Raw genomic sequence first — 21439 nt, 5'->3', positions numbered from 1 at the left:
CATTTATGCTAATAGGTGTTTATCAGCTCTACCTGGTCTCCCATGTGTTTGTTCATAAACACGGCGCTGCGGCAGGGAAACCAAGCATGAAATGAATGTGAGCGCTTTTCACTTAGTTTGCGCTCCTCTGTCAGGGCATCGTTCCTCTCACCTGCTTTCTGGGTTTGCAGGATCATCTCGTAGACCCCTTCGGAGTTCTCTAGCAACGTCTTGCTGGTCTGGATCACCTGTGGCGAGACCAAAACAGAGTGTTCATTAGCATTAGCCTTGCGAGCCAAGTAGTCTCGCTGTGGTTTCCGGGAGTCTCTGCGCAGGGAGGTCTCACAGACACCGGCTGCTATTACAGGAAGGTCTGTGGGCGAGGTTGCTGTGGAAAGCCAAAATTAGAGGGGAGACTCAAGAGGCTTCTATTCAAGGCTACCAGTCTTCCTTTTTCACCGTCGACGCCAAAACACTTGCTTTGGCCCCGAAACTTTTCAAAAAGAAAATGCACTCAAGGTAATTTTAGAACAAGAGGAGCGAAAGTCAAACATGAGAGTGAGTCACAGAAGCACTCATGACGCCGACATCTGTGGGTGATGCTAAGTTTAGCCCCGCCGGTGGAGTGCGCAGACTTGCAGACAGCTACTAATGTGACGGTTGCGTTGAGGTCTTTGGAGAAATCACAGCTACACGGCGGCATAGTGTTAGTGAAGATGTTGTAACGCGGGCCGTCACACGTGCAGGTGAACACACGCTTCAGTGCTGATGTCAGTTACAGATAGTGTGAGATACTCGCTAGAAAAACACACCGGGCATCCTCTCGGGAGCGTAATCAGAGGGGGAGATGCCAATGCGGATTGCAGGGACGATGTACAAACCCCGTTTCCATATGAGTTGGGAAATTGTGTTCGATGTAAATATAAACGGAATACAATGATTTGCAAATCCTTTTCAACCCACATTCAGTTGAATATGCTACAAAGACAACATATTTGATGTTCAAACTGATAAACATTTTTTTTTGTGCAAATAATCATTAACTTTAGAATTTGATGCCAGCAACACGTGACAAAGAAGTTGGGAAAGGTGGCAATAAATAATGATAAAGTTGAGGAATGCTCATCAAACACTTATTTGGAACATCCCACAGGTGAACAGGCAAATTGGGAACAGGTGGGTGCCATGATTGGGTATAAAAGTAGATTCCATGAAATGCTCAGTCATTCACAAACAAGGATGGGGCGAGGGTCACCACTTTGTCAACAAATGCGTGAGCAAATTGTTGAACAGTTTAAGAAAAAGGAATTTAGGGATTTCACCATCTACGGTCCGTAATATCATCAAAGGGTTCAGAGAATCTGGAGAAATCACTGCACGTAAGCAGCTAAGCCCGTGACCTTCGATTCCTCAGGCTGTACTGCATCAACAAGCGACATCAGTGTGTAAAGGATATCACCACATGGGCTCAGAAACACTTCAGAAACCCACTGTCAGTAACTACAGTTGGTCGCTACATCTGTAAGTGCAAGTTAAAACTCTCCTATGCAAGGCGAAAATCGTTTATCAACAACACCCAGAAACGCCGTTGGCTTCGCTGGGCCTGAGCTCATCTAAGATGGACTGATACAAAGTGGAAAAATGTTCTGTGGTCTGCCGAGTCCACATTTCAAATTGTTTTTGGAAACTGTGGACGTCGGGTCCTCCGGACCAACGAGGAAAAGAACCATCCGGATTGTTATAGGCGCAAAGTTGAAAAGCCAGCATCTGTGATGGTATGGGGGTGTATTAGTGCCCAAGACATGGGTATCTTACACATCTGTAAAGGCGCCATTAATGCTGAAAGGTACATACAGGTTTTGGAGCAACATATGTTGCCATCCAATCAACGTTACCATGGACGCCCCTGCTTATTTCAGCAAGACAATGCCAAGCCACGTGTTACATCAACGTGGCAACATAGTGAAAGAGTGCGGGTACTAGACTGGCCTGCCTGTAGTCCAGACCTGTCTCCCATTGAAAATGTGTGGTGCATTATGAAGCCTAAAATACCACAACGGAGACCCCCGGAGACTGTTGAACAACTTAAGCTGTACATCAAGCAAGAATGGGAAAGAATTCCACCTGAGAAGCTTAAAAAATGTGTCTCCTCAGTTCCCAAACGTTTACTGATGGTTGTTAAAAGGAAAGGCCATGTAACACAGTGGTGAACATGCCCTTTCCCAACTACTTTGGCACGTGTTGCAGCCATGAAATTCTAAGTTAATTATTATTTGCAAAAAAAAAATAAAGTTTATGATTTTGAACATCAAATATGTTGTCTTTGTAGTGCATTCAACTGAATATGCGTTGAAAAGGATTTGCAAATCATTGTATTCCGTTTATATTTACATCTAAAACAATTTACCAACTCATATGGAAACGGGGTTTGTACAAAACTGAACGTTTCAGACGTTGACCTCGAATATTACGCCTGTCAACTCATTTAAAGAGTGACAACAAAAGCACAGCAGAGTATTTTTGTTTTTCATTACGACGATCATTTTGGTCAGGCCTGGGCAATTATTTTGACTCGAGGGGCCACATTTAGAGTAAAGCAGGGGGCTGGCATATCTATTTTTAGGAACAGTAATACAAAACCTCATGCTAAAAACCTTATGACAGACCGCCTTAAACGTAATGGAATTTTAAATTGTTTTACTGAATGAGACACCCATAGTGTACATGAAAATAAAGAATGGAGGATTAACAATATTAACTATGAACGATAAAACACTGAATATTGACAACATATGAACATCACACCCCCTCTCAATCGACATATTTTACAATCAAGCGAAACGCAACAAACACAGCGAAATATAAACACAAAGGGTAAAAAAACCCACCTACTGTCTGATATATAACAACCGTATTTTTCGGACTATAAGTCGCAGTTTTTTTCATAGTTTGGCCGGGGGTGCGACTTATACTCAGGAGCGACTTATGTATGAAATTATTAACACATTAGCGTAAAATATCAAATAATATTATTTAGCTCATTCACGTAAGAGACTAGATGTATAAGATTTCATCGGATTTAGCGATTAGGAGTGACAGATTGTTTGGTAAACCTATAGCATGTTCTATATGTTATAGTTATTTAAATGACTCTTACCATAATATGTTACGTTAACATTTATGCCTCATATAACGTACACTTATTCAGCCTGTTGTTCACTATTCTTTATTTATTTGAAATTGCCTTTCAAATGTCTATTCTTGGTGTTGGGTTTTATCAAATAAATTTCCACAAAAATGCGACTTATACTCCAGTGCGACTTATATATGTTTTTTTCCTTCTTTATTATGCATTTTCGGCCGGTGCGACTTATACTCCGGAGCAACTTATACTCAGAAAAATACGGTAAGTAGGGCTGGGCGATATGGCCTTTTATTAATATCTCGATATGTTTAAGCCATGTCACGATACACGATATATATCTCGATATTTTGCCTTAGCCTTGAAATAACACCTGATGCATATAATCACACAAGTATGATGATTCTATGTGTCTACATTAAAACATTCTTCTTCATACTGCATTAATATATGCTAATTTTAAACTTTCATGCAGAGAGGGAAATCACAACAAAGTCAATTTACCAAAACTGTATTTATTAGAGATGTCCTATAATATCGGCCTGCCGATATTATCGGCCGATAAATGCTTTAAAATGTAATATCGGAAATTATCGGTATCGTTTCTTTTATTATCTGTATCGTTTTTTTAATTTTTTATTAAATCAACAAAAACACAAGATACACTTACAATTAGTACACCAACCCAAAAAACCTCCCTTCCCCATTTACACTCATTCACACAAAAGGGTTGTTTCTTTCTGTTATTAATATTCTGGTTCCTACATTATATATCAATATATATCAATACAGTCTGCAAGGGATACAGTCCGTAAGCACACATGATTGTGCGTGCTGCTGGTCCACTAATAGTACTAACCTTTAACAGTTAATTTGACTCATTTTCATTAATTACTAGTTTCTATGTAACTGTTTTTATATTGTTTTACTTACTTTTTTATTCAAGAAAATGTTTTTAATTTATTTATCTTATTTTATTTTATTAATTTTTTAAAAAAAGGACCTTATCTTCACCATACCTGGTTGTCCAAATTAGGCATAATAATGTGTTAATTCCACGACTGTATATATAGCGGTATCGGTTGATATCGCTATCGGTAATTAAGAGTTGGACAATACCTAAATATCGGATATCGGCAAAAAGCCATTGTCGGACATCCCTAGTATTTATTAAACAGTTATTAAGCAGTGGTACAAACATTCATGTAATTTCAAAACAGAAAGTGCAAGATTGTCAGAGACATTTTAAAGGCCTACAGAAACCCACTACCGACCACGCAGTCTGATAGTTTATATATCAATGATGAAATCTTAACATTGCAACACATGCCAATATGGCCGGGTTAACTTATAAAGTGCAATTTTAAATTTCCCGCTAAACTTTCGCTTGAAAACGTCTATGTATGATGACGTATGCGTGTGACGTCAATCGTTGAACCGGAAGTATTGGTACACCATTGAATCCAATACAAAAAGCTCTGTTTTCATCTCAAAATTCCACAGTATTCTGGACATCTGTGTTGGTGAATCTTTTGCAATTTGTTTAATGAACAATGAAGACTGCAAAGAAGAAAGTTGTAGGTGGGATCAGTGTATTAGCCGAGGACTACAGCAACACAATCAGGAGGACTTTGAGATGGATAGCAAACGCGCTAGCCGCCGACCTCACCTTGACTTCCTCCGTCTACGGGCCGCCGACCGCATCTATGATCGTCGCTCCGTCGTTCGCTGGAACGCAGGTGAGCACGGGTGTTGATGAGCAGATGAGGGCTGGCGTAGGTGGATAGCTAATGTTTTTAGCATAGCTCTGTAGAGGTCCCGTTGCTAAGTTAGCTTCAATGGCGTCGTTAGCAACAGCATTGTTAAGCTTCGCCAGCCTGGAAAGCATTAACCGTGTATTTACATGTCCATGGTTTAATAGTATTGTTGATATTCTGTCTATCCTTCCAGTCAGGGGTTTATTTATTTTGTTTCTATATGCAGTTAAGACCGATGCTATCACGTTAGCTCCGTAGCTAAAGAGCTTCGCCGATGTATTGTCGTGGGGATAAAAGTCACTGTGAATGTCCATTTCGCGTTCTCGACTCTCATTTTCAAGAGGATATAGTATCCGAGGTGGTGTAAAATACAAATCCGTAATCCACAATAGAAAAAGGAGAAAGTGTGGAATCCAATGAACCCTTGTACCTAGGTTACGGTTAGAGCGAAAATAGATACATCCTGCACTACACTCTAGTCCTTCACTCTCACGTACCTCATCCACGAATCTTTCATCCTTGATCAAATTGATGGGGTAATCGTCGCTTTCTCGGTCCAAATCGCTCTCGCTGCTGGTGTAAACAATGGGGAAATGTGAGGAGCCTTTCAACCTGTGACGTCACGCTACTTCCGGTACAGGCAAGGCTTTTTTTTATCAGCGACCAAAAGTTGCGAACTTTATCGTCGATGTTCTCTACTAAATCATTTCAGCAAAAATATGGCAATATCGCGCAATGATCAAGTATGACACATAGAATGGATCTGCTATCCCCGTTTAAATAAAAAAAAATCATTTCAGTAGGCCTTTAAAACAAGCTATGAGTGCACTTTTGTGCATGATGTCACTAAGATGATAAATATCAAAACAACACTAAATTAAAGTGCACTTTTTGTACAGAACGCCACTACAATAGTTTAAAACAAATAAAGTGCACTTTTATGCATGATGTCACACAAGATATTTCTATAACTGTCAAATAAAAATGAGCTGCATAATAGGAAATCAAATAGTGTATGTCCTTCGCTATGTGGTAGGTTCCTGCGGACGTTATCTCCTTCTGTTGTTGACTAATTTTTTCATACGGTGTTGATCTGGAAATGGTTGCTTCGGCATTTTGTGGGTGTGGCACCGAACGGAGATGTTGACATGCAGAGTTTCAAGCACTCTTCATTCTCTAGCGGGTGACTTTTCAAATGATGCTACAAATGAGCAGTAGCTGCTACTTTTTGTAGCAACGCTTTTGCCGCATAATTGTTCGACATCTTCCCGCTTGAAGCCAAACCGCCGCCAGACGATCGACCCCGTGCTGTTTTTCTTAGGAATTAATTCTTCCTTCATTTGTTACCAGATTCGCACCTTCTTTCTCTCGTATTACCACTTGCACCTCTCCGCTAGCATCACTAGCTAATGTTACCCATGCTGCTACCTCTCTGCTCCGCGAGGGCGTATGACGCGACAGTATGTGACGTGTGCAAGAAGGTGCGCTTGTTTTAAGTCTCTGTGAGAAGGAGGGACAAGAAAGAGTGAGAAGAGCCTGTAGTGTAATGCCCGCAGCTAAAAGCAACTGCGTGAGAACGTATACTCGAATATCACAATATAGTCATTTTCTATATCGCACAGACACAAACCCACGATATATCGAGTATATCGATATATCGCCCAGCCCTATAACTAAGCTTTAGAACTTTGTTTTAAAAATCTCCTTCCGTGTCTGTCCCTGACACCCACATTTCAGGCTGGCCGCTCTGCAAACACTCTGTGGAAACGCTCCCCACCCACACTGCTTGGTGCCTCGTCTGAGCTGCTGTGACTTAGATTACCATAGTAACTAGTATATCATGCAAAAGCGCAGATTCCAACCATTGAAATATTTTGTATAGTTCAAGACTTAAGGTCATTTGAAAACACCGCTGCACACCATAATGGCAGTTTCGATCTTAAAGATCTAAAAAAAAATCTTTGGGAATGTCTGGCGGGCCATTTTGAAAATCTTAACGGACGACATGAGGCCATCGGGCCTTAATTTGCCCAGGTCTGATTAGGGATGATGTTCGAAACCGATTCTCCCGGTTGTTCGATAAAAAAAGAACCGATTCCATGGACTCGAATCCCTTTTTGAGAACCGGTTCCCGTTATCGAGGCCACTATAGTAAAGAAAAAGAGTTGGTTCTTTATTCGAATCTCTGGGAACGAATCCCAAATGGGCAATGTTATGCCCATTTGATTGTAGACTCTTACTGACACCTTGTGGCGATATGAAAATACTACACGTCATTAGTTTGGGCACTTCCGGGTTGACGACGTCATGAGACAATTGAGAAGTAGACAAGTTGTGTTAGCTCTTACAAGCCTTGGAAAAGATAAGTCTGTCAGTAAACTGTTTAACTTGTTTATGTAACTCAATATTAAGGTGAAAAGTAGTTAAATTTAAAACTAAGATGTTTATTGAAAAACTATTTTTGTGCACTGTTTCAATGGATGTTTTGAGGACTTAAAATGGCTGCCAGACGTGTATTTCCACCATCAAAATAGTTTCAACACTCAGAAGTATTAGTTTGATGATAATACTGTATATTTGTGTGAAGCTAATATTTACATATTGTGTATTAAATTTCAGTATGTTAATTTAATCACATAGCTTATACATTTGTCATTGTGTGTATTTCAGTTTATAAAAAATAATAATAACAGTCCAGTGCAAGACAAAAGTAAAGATAGGAAAAGACAAAGCAAGATCAACAACAATAAAGAGCCTAAATGGATTAATCTGCTTTGGAACTTTATTAGACGTCTTGGATTGTTTGTTAGCTGTCTGCCTGTGTGTGTAGTTAGTATGTTCCAATAGCAGCAGAAGTGCACTTTTTGGAGAGCTGTATTATTTTCAGTTTTGTGCCCAAGGGACTGATTTTATTTAACACGATATTATTATTTACACACCTATAGTGATCACAGAGACAGGTTGTTTTTGTGTTACTGTATATATTTGTTTTTCTGAAAAATCCCACTTAATATACTTTGGGTAACAGTCAATATGTATTTATTTTATTTTTTTAGGGGGGTAACAGTCAATATTTATTTATTTATTTTATTTTAGTTTTTTCTTATAAAATAAAAGTGAGCTTTTGTTAAACCAAATATTGTGGTTTTTCAATATACAACAACCTATCTGGACTCGATAAGAGAATCGATAAGGAATCGGTTTGATAAGAGGATTCGATAATGGGCTCGAACTCGATAATTTCTTATCAAACATCATCCCTAGGTCTGATTTAGGTGAATGAACAGCGTATAACAGGAAATGTTCTCGCAGCAATCACTGCACATCTTGCACATTTGTGGTTACATTTTGTAAATGTTGTACATCTGAATTTGTACTTTCTTTCTTTTCCCAGTTAGCTCACACCTCTGTTTATAGGGAAAACATTTTTTCCGATGCTCTTTTATGTCCAGCACATGTGGAAACATTGACAATAACGATGACTTATATGGATCAATTTGCCCTCCCCTTAAATGCACGCCTGGCTGCTCAACAGCATGTCGAGCGTGCCAGCGTGCACACACTCACAGAGCGCACAAGCAGTAACAGCGAGTAGAGGAAAACTGACAAATAAAGGGAATTCCACTGGTTAAAAAAAAGAGGGTGCGTGAAGCGCAATATGGAGGAATTGGGCTTCAAAACTGTCGATGAAGGTGACGCTTTAAACGCGTAAGCGCCACGCAGCAAGCCGTGCTTTAAAACATGCCTGGCCAAAGGTGGCAAGACCACCTGAGCTTCAAACTTCGGTAAATATTGAAATAACAAGAATCCAGACCTGCATAGTAAGTTTAAAGGTAATATAGTTAACTAGCTCTGCTGCTTGGCTTAATGCCAAATATTGGCGGAGTCCAAACCACCCACGACGCGCAAACTAATGCAAGTAAAATTACTTTTACTTGCATTATTGTGAGATTTTGTGTTTTAACTTTTACAATGTGTGTCCTATTTGTGCACTTTTAGCTATAGTATTGGTTTTAGTATTTACTAATGATTTCATTTGCTTTAAAGCACAGACCAAGAGTGGCAACCATAAATCAAATAGCATTTAATACAATGACAATGAACTATTCTATTCTATTCTAACCTAATCCTAGATTATGTCAGACTATATGTAATATATAAAATTGTAAATGGTTCTTTGAGTGCAACAAGAAAAGCCCAATGTGTTAAAAGCCTTACATTTTTTGTTTTAATCTTCCAAAATGGTTCTTTGTGTGCAATAAGAATCATATGTTTAATGTATTGTAAAAATAACACATTTTTGTGGTCTCCTTTATTTTGACAAGTATCAAAATACATTTTTGTACCGGTACCAAAATATTGGTATCGGGACCACCCTAGTCCCAATACAATACTAACATTGGAGCCTTGAGACCGATATTAATCCAATACAAAATCAGCAGGAATCTTAAATATTCATATACTTTTTTGATCAAGGGAAATTAGTCGAACAGAGAACAATGAAAAACACTGTACTGTTTATTACAATATATACAAGAAAAAGCCAACCTTGTGTGCTTATTGGAGGACATTTACATTGTCGAACTTTGTGCAAGTAGGACTGCTTTTATCTGAGTTAATATCAATAATTTAGATGAAGGCCAATATAATCCTATGCATGTTATTTTTGCGGATATCGGATATTAATATCAGATTGGGACATACATGGTGTTTGGCCATTTGAGAAGGCACTCTTTGGAGGGCCTAACAAACGACTCTACGGACCAAATTTTACCCCGCGAGTCCCACTTTGGGCACTCCTGATCTAGAAATGTATTTTTTTTTTAAAGGCCTACTGAAACCCACTACTACCGACCACGCAGTCTGATAGTTTATATATCAATGATGAAATCTTAACATTGCAACACATGCCAATACGGCCGTGTTAGATTAGTAAAGTGCAATTTTAAATTTCCCGCGGAATATTCTGCTGAAAACGTCTCGGTATGATGACGTTTGCGCGGGACGTCACGGATTGTGCGGACATATTGGGACACCATTGTGGCCAGCTATTAAGTCGTCTGTTTTCATCGCAAAATTCCACAGTATTCTGGACATCTGTGTTGGTGAATCTTTTGCAATTTGTTTAATGAACAATGAAGACAGCAAAGAAGAAAGCTGTAGGTGGGATCGGTGTATTAGCGGCTGGCTACAGCAACACAACCAGGAGGACTTTGAGTTGGATAGTAGACGTGCTACCGTGAGTACAGCTTTGGCTTCCAAACATTTGATCGCTTGCCCGTACGTGCGTGCCGCTATGTGCATGTCACGTACGTAACTTTGGGGAAATATATGTGCTGTATGAACTTTACGGAGGTGAACGGTACTTTGGGCTGTGGGATTGAGTGTGTTGTGCGGGTGTTTGAGTTGTATTGGTGGGTTATATGGACGGGAGGGGGGAGGGGGGAGGTGTTTGTTATGCGGATTAATTTGTGGCATATTAAATATAAGCCTGGCTGTGTTGTGGCTAATAGAGTATATATATGTCTTGTGTTTATTTACTGTTGTAGTCATTCCCAGCTGAATATCAGGTCCCACCCGCCTCTCACAGCATCTTCCCTATCTGAATCGCTTCCACTGCCCTCTAATCCTTCACTCTCACTTTCCTCATCCACGAATCTTTCATCCTCGCTCAAATTAATGGGGCAATCGTCGCTTTCTCGGTCCGAATCGCTCTCGCTGCTGGTGACCATGATTGTAAACAATGTGCAGATGTGAGGCGCTCCACAACCTGTGACGTCACGCTACTTCCGGTACAGGCAAGGCTTTTTTATCAGCGACTAAAAGTTGCAAACTTTATCGTCGATGTTCTCTACTAAATCCTTTCAGCAAAAATATGGCAATATCGCAAAATGATCAAGTATGACACATAGAATGGATCTGCTATCCCCGTTTAAATAAGAAAATTTCATTCCAGTAGGCCTTTAAACTATCTTAGTGGCTTGCTTAGTGATTAGCAGGTCTTCTTGTCTGCTCCTGCTTGCTTTCACTCGGTGTGAACATGTTAAAAGATTGCAAAGGCATCTCCACCAATTCCCTTCGCAGCACACACACGGACATGGATGGAGACCCAGATGCTATTTTTGCCAAATAGGAAGCAGAAATCCCGGTCACTCCCAGTGGTGGGTCAGAGTGCCTCTTATGATGTTTCTCTTTACTTTATTTGCATGTCTTTGCCTCAGCCAGTTTCAGGGAGGCCTCAATTCTTCACCAGTGTTGTTCTCTCAAACATACCTGACCTGTGCTCTTCAATTATTTGATTGTTGGTGCACAAATGCCCCACCAAACTCCATTTTCCTCACACTCTTTCCATCAAGACTGATTACTAAGACATCCATTTCAATACTGAGCCGAGGGGTCACCTTAATCGTGTGGTGAGCACAAACGCCCTTTCAGATGCTCTAATGTTATGCAACGCTTGCTTGATGCATACTGTACGCATCACGCGACGCTCTAATGAAAGCCAGACTTAACAGCCAAGTCATGCATTGTGCATTTGATTAATTACTAAATTATTCAACGTAGCGGACTTGTTACGTTGCATCTGACAGAACATCCGCTCGCTCGTATTGTGCCAATAATCTCTGGAAGAGAATCAGACGTGTAAAAAGGGAGACGGGAAAGCCTCAGCGGCATGTTGCGTAATGTGCAAGCATTGATTTGTATTACTTAACATAGCCCCGGCACCATTAGCTGAACCCTGTCTGCTGTCCCCGTTAAGAACAGCAAAGTCAAGCTATCGATTTGACTGTTGCGCCCGCAGGTTGGTGTATGAATGGATGCATTCTGCACACAGATGGACGCGACGATGGATTCTCCCTCAAAGTAATTGTGTGTGTCATGTGAAACAACCTTGGGTTTACATAGACCAGGGGTGTCCAAACTTTTTCCACTGAGGGCCGCACATTGAAAAATCAAAGCTAGCAGGGGCCATTTTGATATTTATTTTAAAAACCAATACAATATATGTATAAAAAATATACACTACCGTTCAAAAGTTTGGGGTCACCCAAACAATTTTGTGGAATAGCCTTCATTTCTAAGAACAAGAATAGACTGTCGAGTTTCAGATGAAAGCTCTCTTTTTCTGGCCATTTTTAATGTTTAATTGACCCCACAAATGTGATGCTCCAGAAACTCAATCTGGTCTAAGGAAGGTCAGTTTTGTAGCTTCTGTAATGAGCTAAAATGTTTTCAGATGTGTGAACATGATTGCACAAGGGTTTTCTAATCATCAATTAGCCTTCTGAGCCAATGAGCAAACACATTGTACCATTAGAACACTGGAAAGATAGTTGCTGGAAATGGGCCTCTATACACCTATGTAGATATTGCACCAAAAACCAGACATTTGCAGCTAGAATAGTCATTTACCACATTAGCAATGTATAGAGTGTATTTCTTTAAAGTTAAGACTAGTTTAAAGTTATCTTAATTGAAAATAAGGACATTTCAATGTGACCCCAAACTTTTGAACGGTAGTGTACATTTAGGCTTCCACTCAGGCTTGATCCCAAAGGGTTTTGGTCCAAAAAATATAAAAAATGTGTCATTATTCAGTATTATTCTTTGTGTTATTATTCAAGTTTTTAAATCTCTAGATCAACATCAGGTTTATCTGTCAATATAAAAATTTGTAAAGATTTAAATCGTATGCTCTTTTTGTCAAAGAAAACCCTTTTTTTTAATGAAAAAAAACACAAAATATGCAATACTTTCACCCAATACAATTTTTAAGTGGGATATTTGAGAGTATATAATAATTGGAGCCTTAAAAAGGTCAATAACTCATAACACCATTGATTTTAATTCATTATTATTTTTTGAGCAATCACACTTAAAAACTAATCACACTAAAATTGTAGGGGATCCAAACGGGTCCTACACATTTAAGGGTTAAAAAATAAATTATAATATTTTATTTTTTTTACTGTTTACTTTTAACACAATAATCTGGAGATCAACTTCAGATCTATCTGTCAATTATAAGTTGTATTGTTGTTTATGTTTTTTGTTTGTTCGTTTTAGGCCCTTCTTTAAAAAAAACAGCTCTTTTTTTTACATGGCAAACACAAAATATGCAACATTTCCCCCCCAAAATATCTAAAAATATTTAATGTGACGTAATTGGAGCCTTGAATAGGTCAATATTTCATAATGACATTGATTTTGATTCATTATTATTTTTTAAAGAAAGAAACAGTCTACATGGCAGGTTTGTGCGATTAGAGTAAACATTGCAACATTTTCTTGTTACATTTCACCTGTTTGCTCTTTAAATACCACTTTTAATGTTTTGTTTTTTTTCAATCGTATTTTGAAAATGTGCCGTGGGGCCGTTAAAAAATGACCTGCGGGCCGCAAATGGCCCCCGGGCCACACTTTGGACACCCCTGACATAGACCTTCTCTGACTGCTACTCACCATGTCATAGTTGGTGACCACTTTCTTGAGAACCTCTGGCAGCAGGCCTTGGGGCTCCATGACGGGAAAGTGGTCAGCGAGGTTGAACACCAGGATGGGGCTGCTATCAGGACCGCTCAGTCGAGGGGCAAGGGCCAAGATGCACTGCTTGAGATTAGCCACGGCTGAAAGGCCACACAGCTCTTTAAAGGACACTATGGCATTCTGCAGGAGGAGAAGGAAACATGATGAAATGACTTATGTGGCAAGGAAACCCTCCCTCAAAATGTTATTTTACTTAGTAAAGACTCTGGATGTGTGATTTGGCACTCTGTATTCCAGCTAATACGAAAAAAATGTAAGGAACGCAACTAAAATGACCTTAGTGGGTAGCATGTTGGCCACACAGTCAATAGATTGACGGTTTAAATTTCCGTTTTAGCATCTCTGTGCGGAGTTTACGTTTGCATGTGTGGGGTTTTTTCTGGGTTCTCCGGCTTCCTCACACATTCCAGAAACATGCATAATATATTGTTTACTTCAAATCATTCATAGGTGTTGTTAGAATAGAATGTTGTTTTTTATTTTATATAAAAGGTGAAACTCAAAAAATGTGAGCATCGTGCAAAGATTTGTTTATTCCAGCATTTAGATTTACAAGGTGAAATTAATTTATGACACAGGCTCATAACATGCAACTCAATGTATTTCAAGCCTTAATTGTATATAATTTTAATGATTATGGCTTACAGTTTATGAAACATGTCTAATTGAAAATCTGTTTCAAAAACCGTATGGCCATGACCATCAAAATTATAGGAAATAAAGGCTTGACATATCTCACATTGCATGTTAAGAGTGTATACATAATATTAGTTTCAAATTTTAAGTTGAATTGCTGACATGAATGGATTTTTGCACGATACTCCAATTTTTGGAGTTTCACCTGTATAGTCTGGCAACCAGCCAAAGGCTTTAGCTCACCCATGACCCTAATGAGGACAAACTGTATAACATTGATTGGATAATCAATTTAAATGATATAAATGCTTTGTTTGAAGCTATACAAGACAAAGTGATAAACACAAGGAAAATTCAAGGTGTGCAACTGCTTTAAAGCAGTGGTTCTTAACCTGGGTTCGATCGAACCCTAGGGGTTCGGTGAGTCGGCCTCAGGGGTTCGGCGAGTCGGCCTCAGGGGTTCGGCGGAGGTCAAAACACACCCGACTTATCGTGTAAATACAAACTCCTCCCTATCGGCGTATTACGGATACGGCAACAGCTGACTGGTTCGCAGGTGTGTAATTTGTTGTGAGTTTATGCACTGTGTTGGTTTTGTTGTTTGAACAAGGTGATGTTCATGCACGGTTCATTTTATGCACCAGTAAAAAAAACATGGTAACACTTTAGTATGGGGAACATATTCACCATTAATTAGTTGCTTATTAACATGCAAATTAGTAACATATTGGCTCTTAACTAGTCATTATTAAGTACTTATTAATGCCTTATTCGGCATGGCCTTATTATAACCCTAACCCTCTAACCCTGACCCTAAACCTAACCAAATAACTCTAATCTAAGTCTTTATTACTTAGAATATGTTCCCCTAGTGTCCAAATAACTCTAAATTAAGTCTTTGTTACTTAGAATATGTTCCCCATACTAAAGTGTTACCAAAAACATATAACTTTGTCTTGAATTTGAAAAAGTTTTTATTTTATTCACTAAAGAAGGGTTCGGTGAATGCGCATACGAAACTGGTGGGGTTCGGTACCTCCTACAAGGTTAAGAACCACTGCTTTAAAGTATTATTTAAGGTAGTACTTGACCTGAAAGTCTTACCTGCATGTTTTCTCTGAGGTCTGTAGCCTCTCTGAGTGGCAGCAAGGCCGTTTTAAAGACGTCATCCAGAGCCTTGATCAGCAGCACTCTCATGCTGGCGTACTCCCTGCTCTTCTTGCCCTTCCTCACCGACAAACCTCTTTTGTGGGGTTTGCCGCCTCCTCGTCGATTGGTTATGGCCACATGAACGAACAACAGGGTATGTGGCAGAACCTCGCCCGTGAGAGACTGGAGCGGAACGTGGCGGAAGCCCGGCTGCAGACACTCGAAAGGGATGGTATACTGGCCGATGAATTCGTCGCCTATGTAGTCATCATCCAGCACCACGAAGCGCAACATGGCGAGCTCGGGTAGGTTGATCTGAAACTCAAAGCTCTCATCAAACAGAGGATTGTCTCCGTTCTGGTTGACCGTCTTAGTCCTTTGCTCTGCACAGTCAGCTGGAATGCCGTGTATTTCTACATACACGTAAGGATCTACAACATCTCCTTTGGCACCGGAACCTTTGGGCTTGGGGAAGTTCTGTCCACTGATAATTTTAATGTGTAAAAGTTGCGGAGAAACACCAGGCACGGAATCTTTTGTGTTGGCACTAAAATAGGAAACCTGCTCCCGCATAATGGCTGGACGCAGGACATAACCACAATTGCCATTTTGACGAAACCAGCCAATATTTAGATCCATCATCAGGCCGGGAGTCTGGTAGTTCATTGCCACAATCTGGCAACCGCACTTCCAAAAGTCTTGTGGGTTCATGTTGCTGGAGTCAATCCTCATTGGACTGGGGTAAACACGTGCTAGAAAGTTCTTGTTATAATTGACAAAGTCTCCCGGAAAGTCACTAGCACAGCGACTGGCAAAGACCTCATTGAAAGAGCAGAGCTCCCAATGCTTCTGGCACTGGAATGACGTCGGGAAGTCCTTAAACTCCACAGACTTACACAATGTGACGAGATCAGAAAGGTCTTTTGACAACTGGAACTTTTTGGGTGCGACAGTTTGTTGCTCCGGAGAATCAATGCTCATTCTCTGAGACATCTCTGCCCCCTCATCCTCATCCGTCACCTCCCCCTCAGAAGCAGTGCAATTAGTGCCGAGTTTCTTTCCCTTCAGTAGAATCTTTCCCTTCAGTTCTGAGGGAGATGGAAGGTAGCGATCTTCAGGGTTAGGAGGATCTAAGTTGATCTTATCTCCAAGGATCTTCTTTAAGTGCTGAAACATGACTTGTTGCTGCTTTAACGAGCAATGGTTTTCTAAACACAGCATAAGAGGGTACTCGGATGCAACAAACGCATATTTGTTGATGACTTCAATGACGCTGCGAAAAACAATCTGTGAGGTCATGGTGTGACCAGTGTAGATGACAGGTTCATTGTCAGATCCATCCCACACATCCAGTTCTACACTGCGACAGCCCATCTTGAGTGCGCGGATATAGCCCGTCACGTCAGAAGGACCTCTGAATTGATCTTCTATAAGGTACGTGTTGTGGGAAGCATTGATGTAATAGTGGGACAATGGCTGGTTCATGTCTTGGCATACGGTTTTGTGTTCAGGTTCAAATATATGGCACTCTGAAGACAGAAGGTAATTGGTAAAGCCATCCAGAGAGAGCCAACCTTTGAGCCGACCCTCTTTGGACGGTTCATACCTCTGAATGACTTCTATGCTGGTGTCCTCACTTACTTGCGCCATACCCTGCTCCGCCTCCAGAAAAATCATCAAGTCCTTTGTATCGAGAAACTCTTTGTTGCTCGAAAACTGAACAAAGAGAAAATAAATCTCTGGCCTTGTGCAAAGATCGTGAAAGACCTCGATAAACTCATCTCTCGCTACATTAGACCCAACTTTGTCCTTCCCTTTGTGAAGTTCCTTAAACTTCAGTTCAATTTTTACATTCTTAAGTCCCGGGTTCAATTTTTTGACGAGCTGCACAGCAGCACATATTGTTATTTGTTGACTGTTGTTACTGTCTGCTTCATTAAAAAGTTCCCCAAGCCAGGATGAACGCATATTATTTTGACAGCTCTCGATCATGTTTAAGGTATGTTTCCCATAGGAGATCAGGTATCGCAGTCCTGTGATCCAGGTGTTGGCTACATCTGCAGTGTTGGCCACCAAGTCCAAGGACTCATAGTTCTCACCAAATATAATTGAGAAAGCACAGTCCTCAGATATCTGATCATAGGTTCCATTAGTTCTAAAAGTGTCTGTGTTCTTCCCCGCCCGAACCTCCTTGATGGATTTCACATCAATCTTGGCCTTTTCCGACTCCTTCTTTGAGGGCTCCCATCGTAATGACTGCATGTCGGCATCAAGCAGGAAGTAGCGGTGGTAAACCCGAGAGTTGGACCGCACCTTCTTCAGCTCGGAGCCGTCCACCATTGCAGTGATGCAGTCGCTGGCACTGCTTATCTTCTTTTCAGTAGGCATGCTGCTGAAAGACACCGTCTTCTTTCTTTCCTTCCGCTGTCTCGAGGCATCCTGTGAACATTTTAATGCTGTCGTAAATACGTGAACACGATTATACAACTTTAAAATACACGCTCACTAATCTATGTTGACACTTGGACTGCACGATTTCAAGGAAAAAATCTAATTGCAATTCGTCTGCCCAATTCGATTTGGGATTTTTCGATATGCATTCATTTAAATGCATGAATGTATAAAACTGCTAAAATGATGAGTAAAGGAGGTCACGTTTGTATGTCGGTCAACATATTTTTGCCTAAAGTTGCCACACATTAGAACGATATGCAATGTTATAATCCACTTCCAAAAACATTTGGGTTCATGTGTAAAGTGCTTACACCCGCCCTAACCGCTTGTATCTTTAGCCAATTTACACTGTCACCAATAAAACATTTTTCAGATAGTGTACAGTAATAATGTACAGTATTACCTCCTACAGTGCACTTCCTGGTACCCTAGCACCTCCAAAACCCTCAAATCTACACTCCAAACATCCCAGAACAAGCTAGTCAGGTTACTTTTAGACCTCCACCCCAGATCCCAACTCACTCCAACCCACTTCTCCAAAGTGGGCTGGCTCAGGGTGGAGGACAGAGTAAAACAACTTGCACTGAGCCTAGTCTATAAAATCCGCTACACCTCCCTGATACCGAAGTACATGTCAAACTACTTCCTTAACGTAAATGACCGCCATAACCACAACACCAGGGGGAGTTACACAAACCACGTTAAACCCAGATTCCGATCTAACAAAGGTCTAAACTCATTCTCCTTCTATTCCACATTATTTATTTATTAGCCTTTATTTAACCAGGTAAAATCCCATTGAGATCAAAGATCTCTTTTCCAAGGGAGACCTGGCCAAGAGGGCAGCAGCAAGGTTACATTAAAAACAGTAAACAAATACATAAAACATGACATTTACGACATTAAAACTTGCTCACATAATACATGTGCATACAGACAAGGTAGACTGCAGTCCTTTCACAGAAGCTTTAAACTCATTCAACGTAACAAGGGTTTGAAGTTTAATCAATATGGAATGCACTCCCAACAGGTGTAAAAGAAAGTGCATCTCTATCCTCCTTCAAAACCGCACTAAAACAACACCTCCAGGCAACTTCAACCCTTGACTAACACCCTCCCCCTTCCACATCCCGCCTCCCCGGATTGTAAATAACCAAATGTAAATAATCATATGTATTTCTAATGTATATACTTGTTCTTATGCTATCTGAACTCACTATGTTCTCTGCTCGCTGTACATATCCTACCAAGTCAGACCTACACTGTTTCAATGCCCATTTCTCTGATGATGCAATTGTTGTTGACTGAAGTGCTGTTATCAACCAAACCCTCCTCATCCCACCCCCCGGATTGTAAATAATGTAAATAATTCAATGTATATAATCTGATGATTAACTTGTGTGATGACTGTATTATGATGATAGTATATATTTGTACCATGAATTGATTACGTGGACCCCGACTTAAACAATTTGAAAAACTTACTCGGGTGTTACCATTTAGTGGTCAATTGTACGGAATATGTACTGAACTGTGCAATCTACTAAAAAAAGTTTCAATCAATCAATCAATCAAGTATTACCATCAAGTGGTGTTTGTTAATAGCACACTGACTGCATTGAATACAGCACGCACTAACTTGCCGTTTCCGGCAATCATCCAGTTAACCCAGGGATGTCAAACTCGTTTTCATTGAGGGCCACATCGCAGTTATGGCTGCCATCCGAGGTCCGCTTGTAACAGCGAATAATGTATGATTTTGCCCCTGGATTTCATTATTAATTATATAAATTGTTTTAAGTAGACTGTCGATTTTACAGTAAAAACTTTACATTTACAAAATTCTACTATAAAATATAGTGTTTTTTCAAATTTTTTACAACATTTTACGGTAAATGGAAAAACAGTACCACTGTTTTTTCGGGGTTCGGGGCAGCTTAGTTGCCAGATTTTTTTGTGTTGAATTTACATTGGACATTACTGTCGATGTTACAGTAAAAACTTTACATTTACAAAATGTTACTATAAAATATAGTGTTTATTTATTTAAATTTTTTTGACAACATTTTATGGTAAATGGAAAAACAGTACCAGTTGTATTTGTGTTAAATTTACATTGGTTTTTACAACATTATATTGTTAATGGAAAACCGGTACAAGTTCTTTTTTTATTCTGGCAACTTAGCTGCCAGTTTTTCTACCGTAAAAACAAATGTACCGTCTTTCCATTTACAGTAATACACCGTTCAAAAACAACAACCGCAGATTTTACAGTCAAAAATTGGCAGCTCAGTCAACAGAATATTAACGCAAAAAAACAGTAGTAGTTTTTTTCAATTTACAGTAATATAAGTTTCAAGTTTATTCACAATACCATAGAACAATTACAATAGTAGTGAATATCATTTAAAGATGTTGGTAAGTGAAAGGGTCCCCCAAATAAGCTAGAAGAAGCTTTTGACAGGGGGCCAGAGGACAGTTTATACATGGAATGATGAAAAATGGTAGCAAGCACAACAACAGCAAAAAAACAACAACAACGCTATATGATAAGCACAAGATAATAGTACTAAAGCATGCATACACATACATACATACATTCATTCGACCATGCAAAACCCAACAGTAGTCAACCCCACATGAGGCATTAGAGATAGGTGGTTAATAGGTAAGTTTTCAGTTTCTTTTTGAAGTTGGAGAATGAGGCATCTTGAGGCTCTCATTAAGCCGGTTCCAAATCTTTGGTCCCCAGCATACAACACTTTGAGAGGTAAAAGCCAGTAGACGATGTTTACCTGATATCAGATCTAAGTTACGAGTGCATGCTGGGGATGGTAGATAGGAACCAAGCTACAGAGCCTAAGATTCAGCCTGTGAATGACTTGATAGGTTAAACAAGCATTTTGATAAATATTGAACTCTGTCAGTCTTAAGAGATGATAATTACGTAATAGATGTCGAGTGGGGGCATTAAACTTGGACCATGACAGGGCCCGTACGATTTTCTTTTGCATGGATTCTAATTTGTGAAGGTAGGTAGGGAAGGTGTTACACCAGATGACATTACAGTAGTTTAGATGTGGTTCAAAGAGGGTTTTATATAGGGTAAGTAGAGCATACAGAGGAAGAAAATGACGAAGGTGAAAGAACAGGCAAACATATTTGGATAATTTGTTTAACAGATGGCTAATGTGACATTTGAAATTGAGGTATTCGTCAATGATGACCCCCAGGAATTTTGTGGAAAACACTCTCTGTATTTCCTGCCCATATGCTGTAAAGAACAATGTAAAATGTAAAGTTAAGTATTTTTATTTATTTTTATTTAGACAAAAACATGTTTGGAAAGTATGATAATATACTGTAATATTTGTTGCAATAGCCTGAGATGAGGTGGCGACTTGTCCAGGGTGCACCCCGCCTACCGCCTGAATGCAGCTGAGATAGGCTCCAGAACGCCCTGCGACCCCGAAAGGGACAAGTGGTAGAAAATGGATGGATTTGTTGCAATACTGGATACTATTAAAGGCAAAGGCAGTACATATATTTTTTTCTGTCAAAATGAAAAAAAATTATTACATTTAGTGAGAGAATAAAAAGTACTTTATTGACACATATCCATTCCAGGTGTTTGCGGGCCAGATAAAATGAGGTCTCAGGCCAGATCTGGCCCCCGGGCCTTGAGTTTCACACCTGTCAGCTAACCTGATTCGAGGCTCTACAATTCTGATTTGAAGACAGAGAGAAAAACAGACCAAAAAAATTCAAAACCTCA

At 39.8% G+C, this 21439-nt stretch overlaps 1 protein-coding gene across 2 annotated transcripts in view; it reads right to left on the bottom strand.

Moving 5' to 3' along the window:
• LOC133659852 (inactive phospholipase C-like protein 2) overlaps nucleotides 1-21439 on the bottom strand; it is a 137092-nt gene that overhangs the window by 32522 nt on the left and 83131 nt on the right. For both annotated transcript variants that reach the window (XM_062062649.1, XM_062062648.1), the window contains 3 exons: nucleotides 15166-17649; nucleotides 13342-13545; nucleotides 152-227 (listed from right to left, as the gene is read on the bottom strand). In XM_062062649.1, coding sequence (XP_061918633.1) covers nucleotides 152-227; nucleotides 13342-13545; nucleotides 15166-17598 — 2713 coding nt within the window. In that variant the 5' untranslated portion in view covers nucleotides 17599-17649. The remainder of the gene's footprint in view (nucleotides 1-151; nucleotides 228-13341; nucleotides 13546-15165; nucleotides 17650-21439) is intronic.

Source organism: Entelurus aequoreus, linkage group LG11 (assembly GCF_033978785.1).
Source record: "Entelurus aequoreus isolate RoL-2023_Sb linkage group LG11, RoL_Eaeq_v1.1, whole genome shotgun sequence".
NCBI classification, from domain to species: domain Eukaryota; kingdom Metazoa; phylum Chordata; class Actinopteri; order Syngnathiformes; family Syngnathidae; genus Entelurus; species Entelurus aequoreus.
This window is presented reverse-complemented; position numbering and strand designations above follow the sequence as displayed.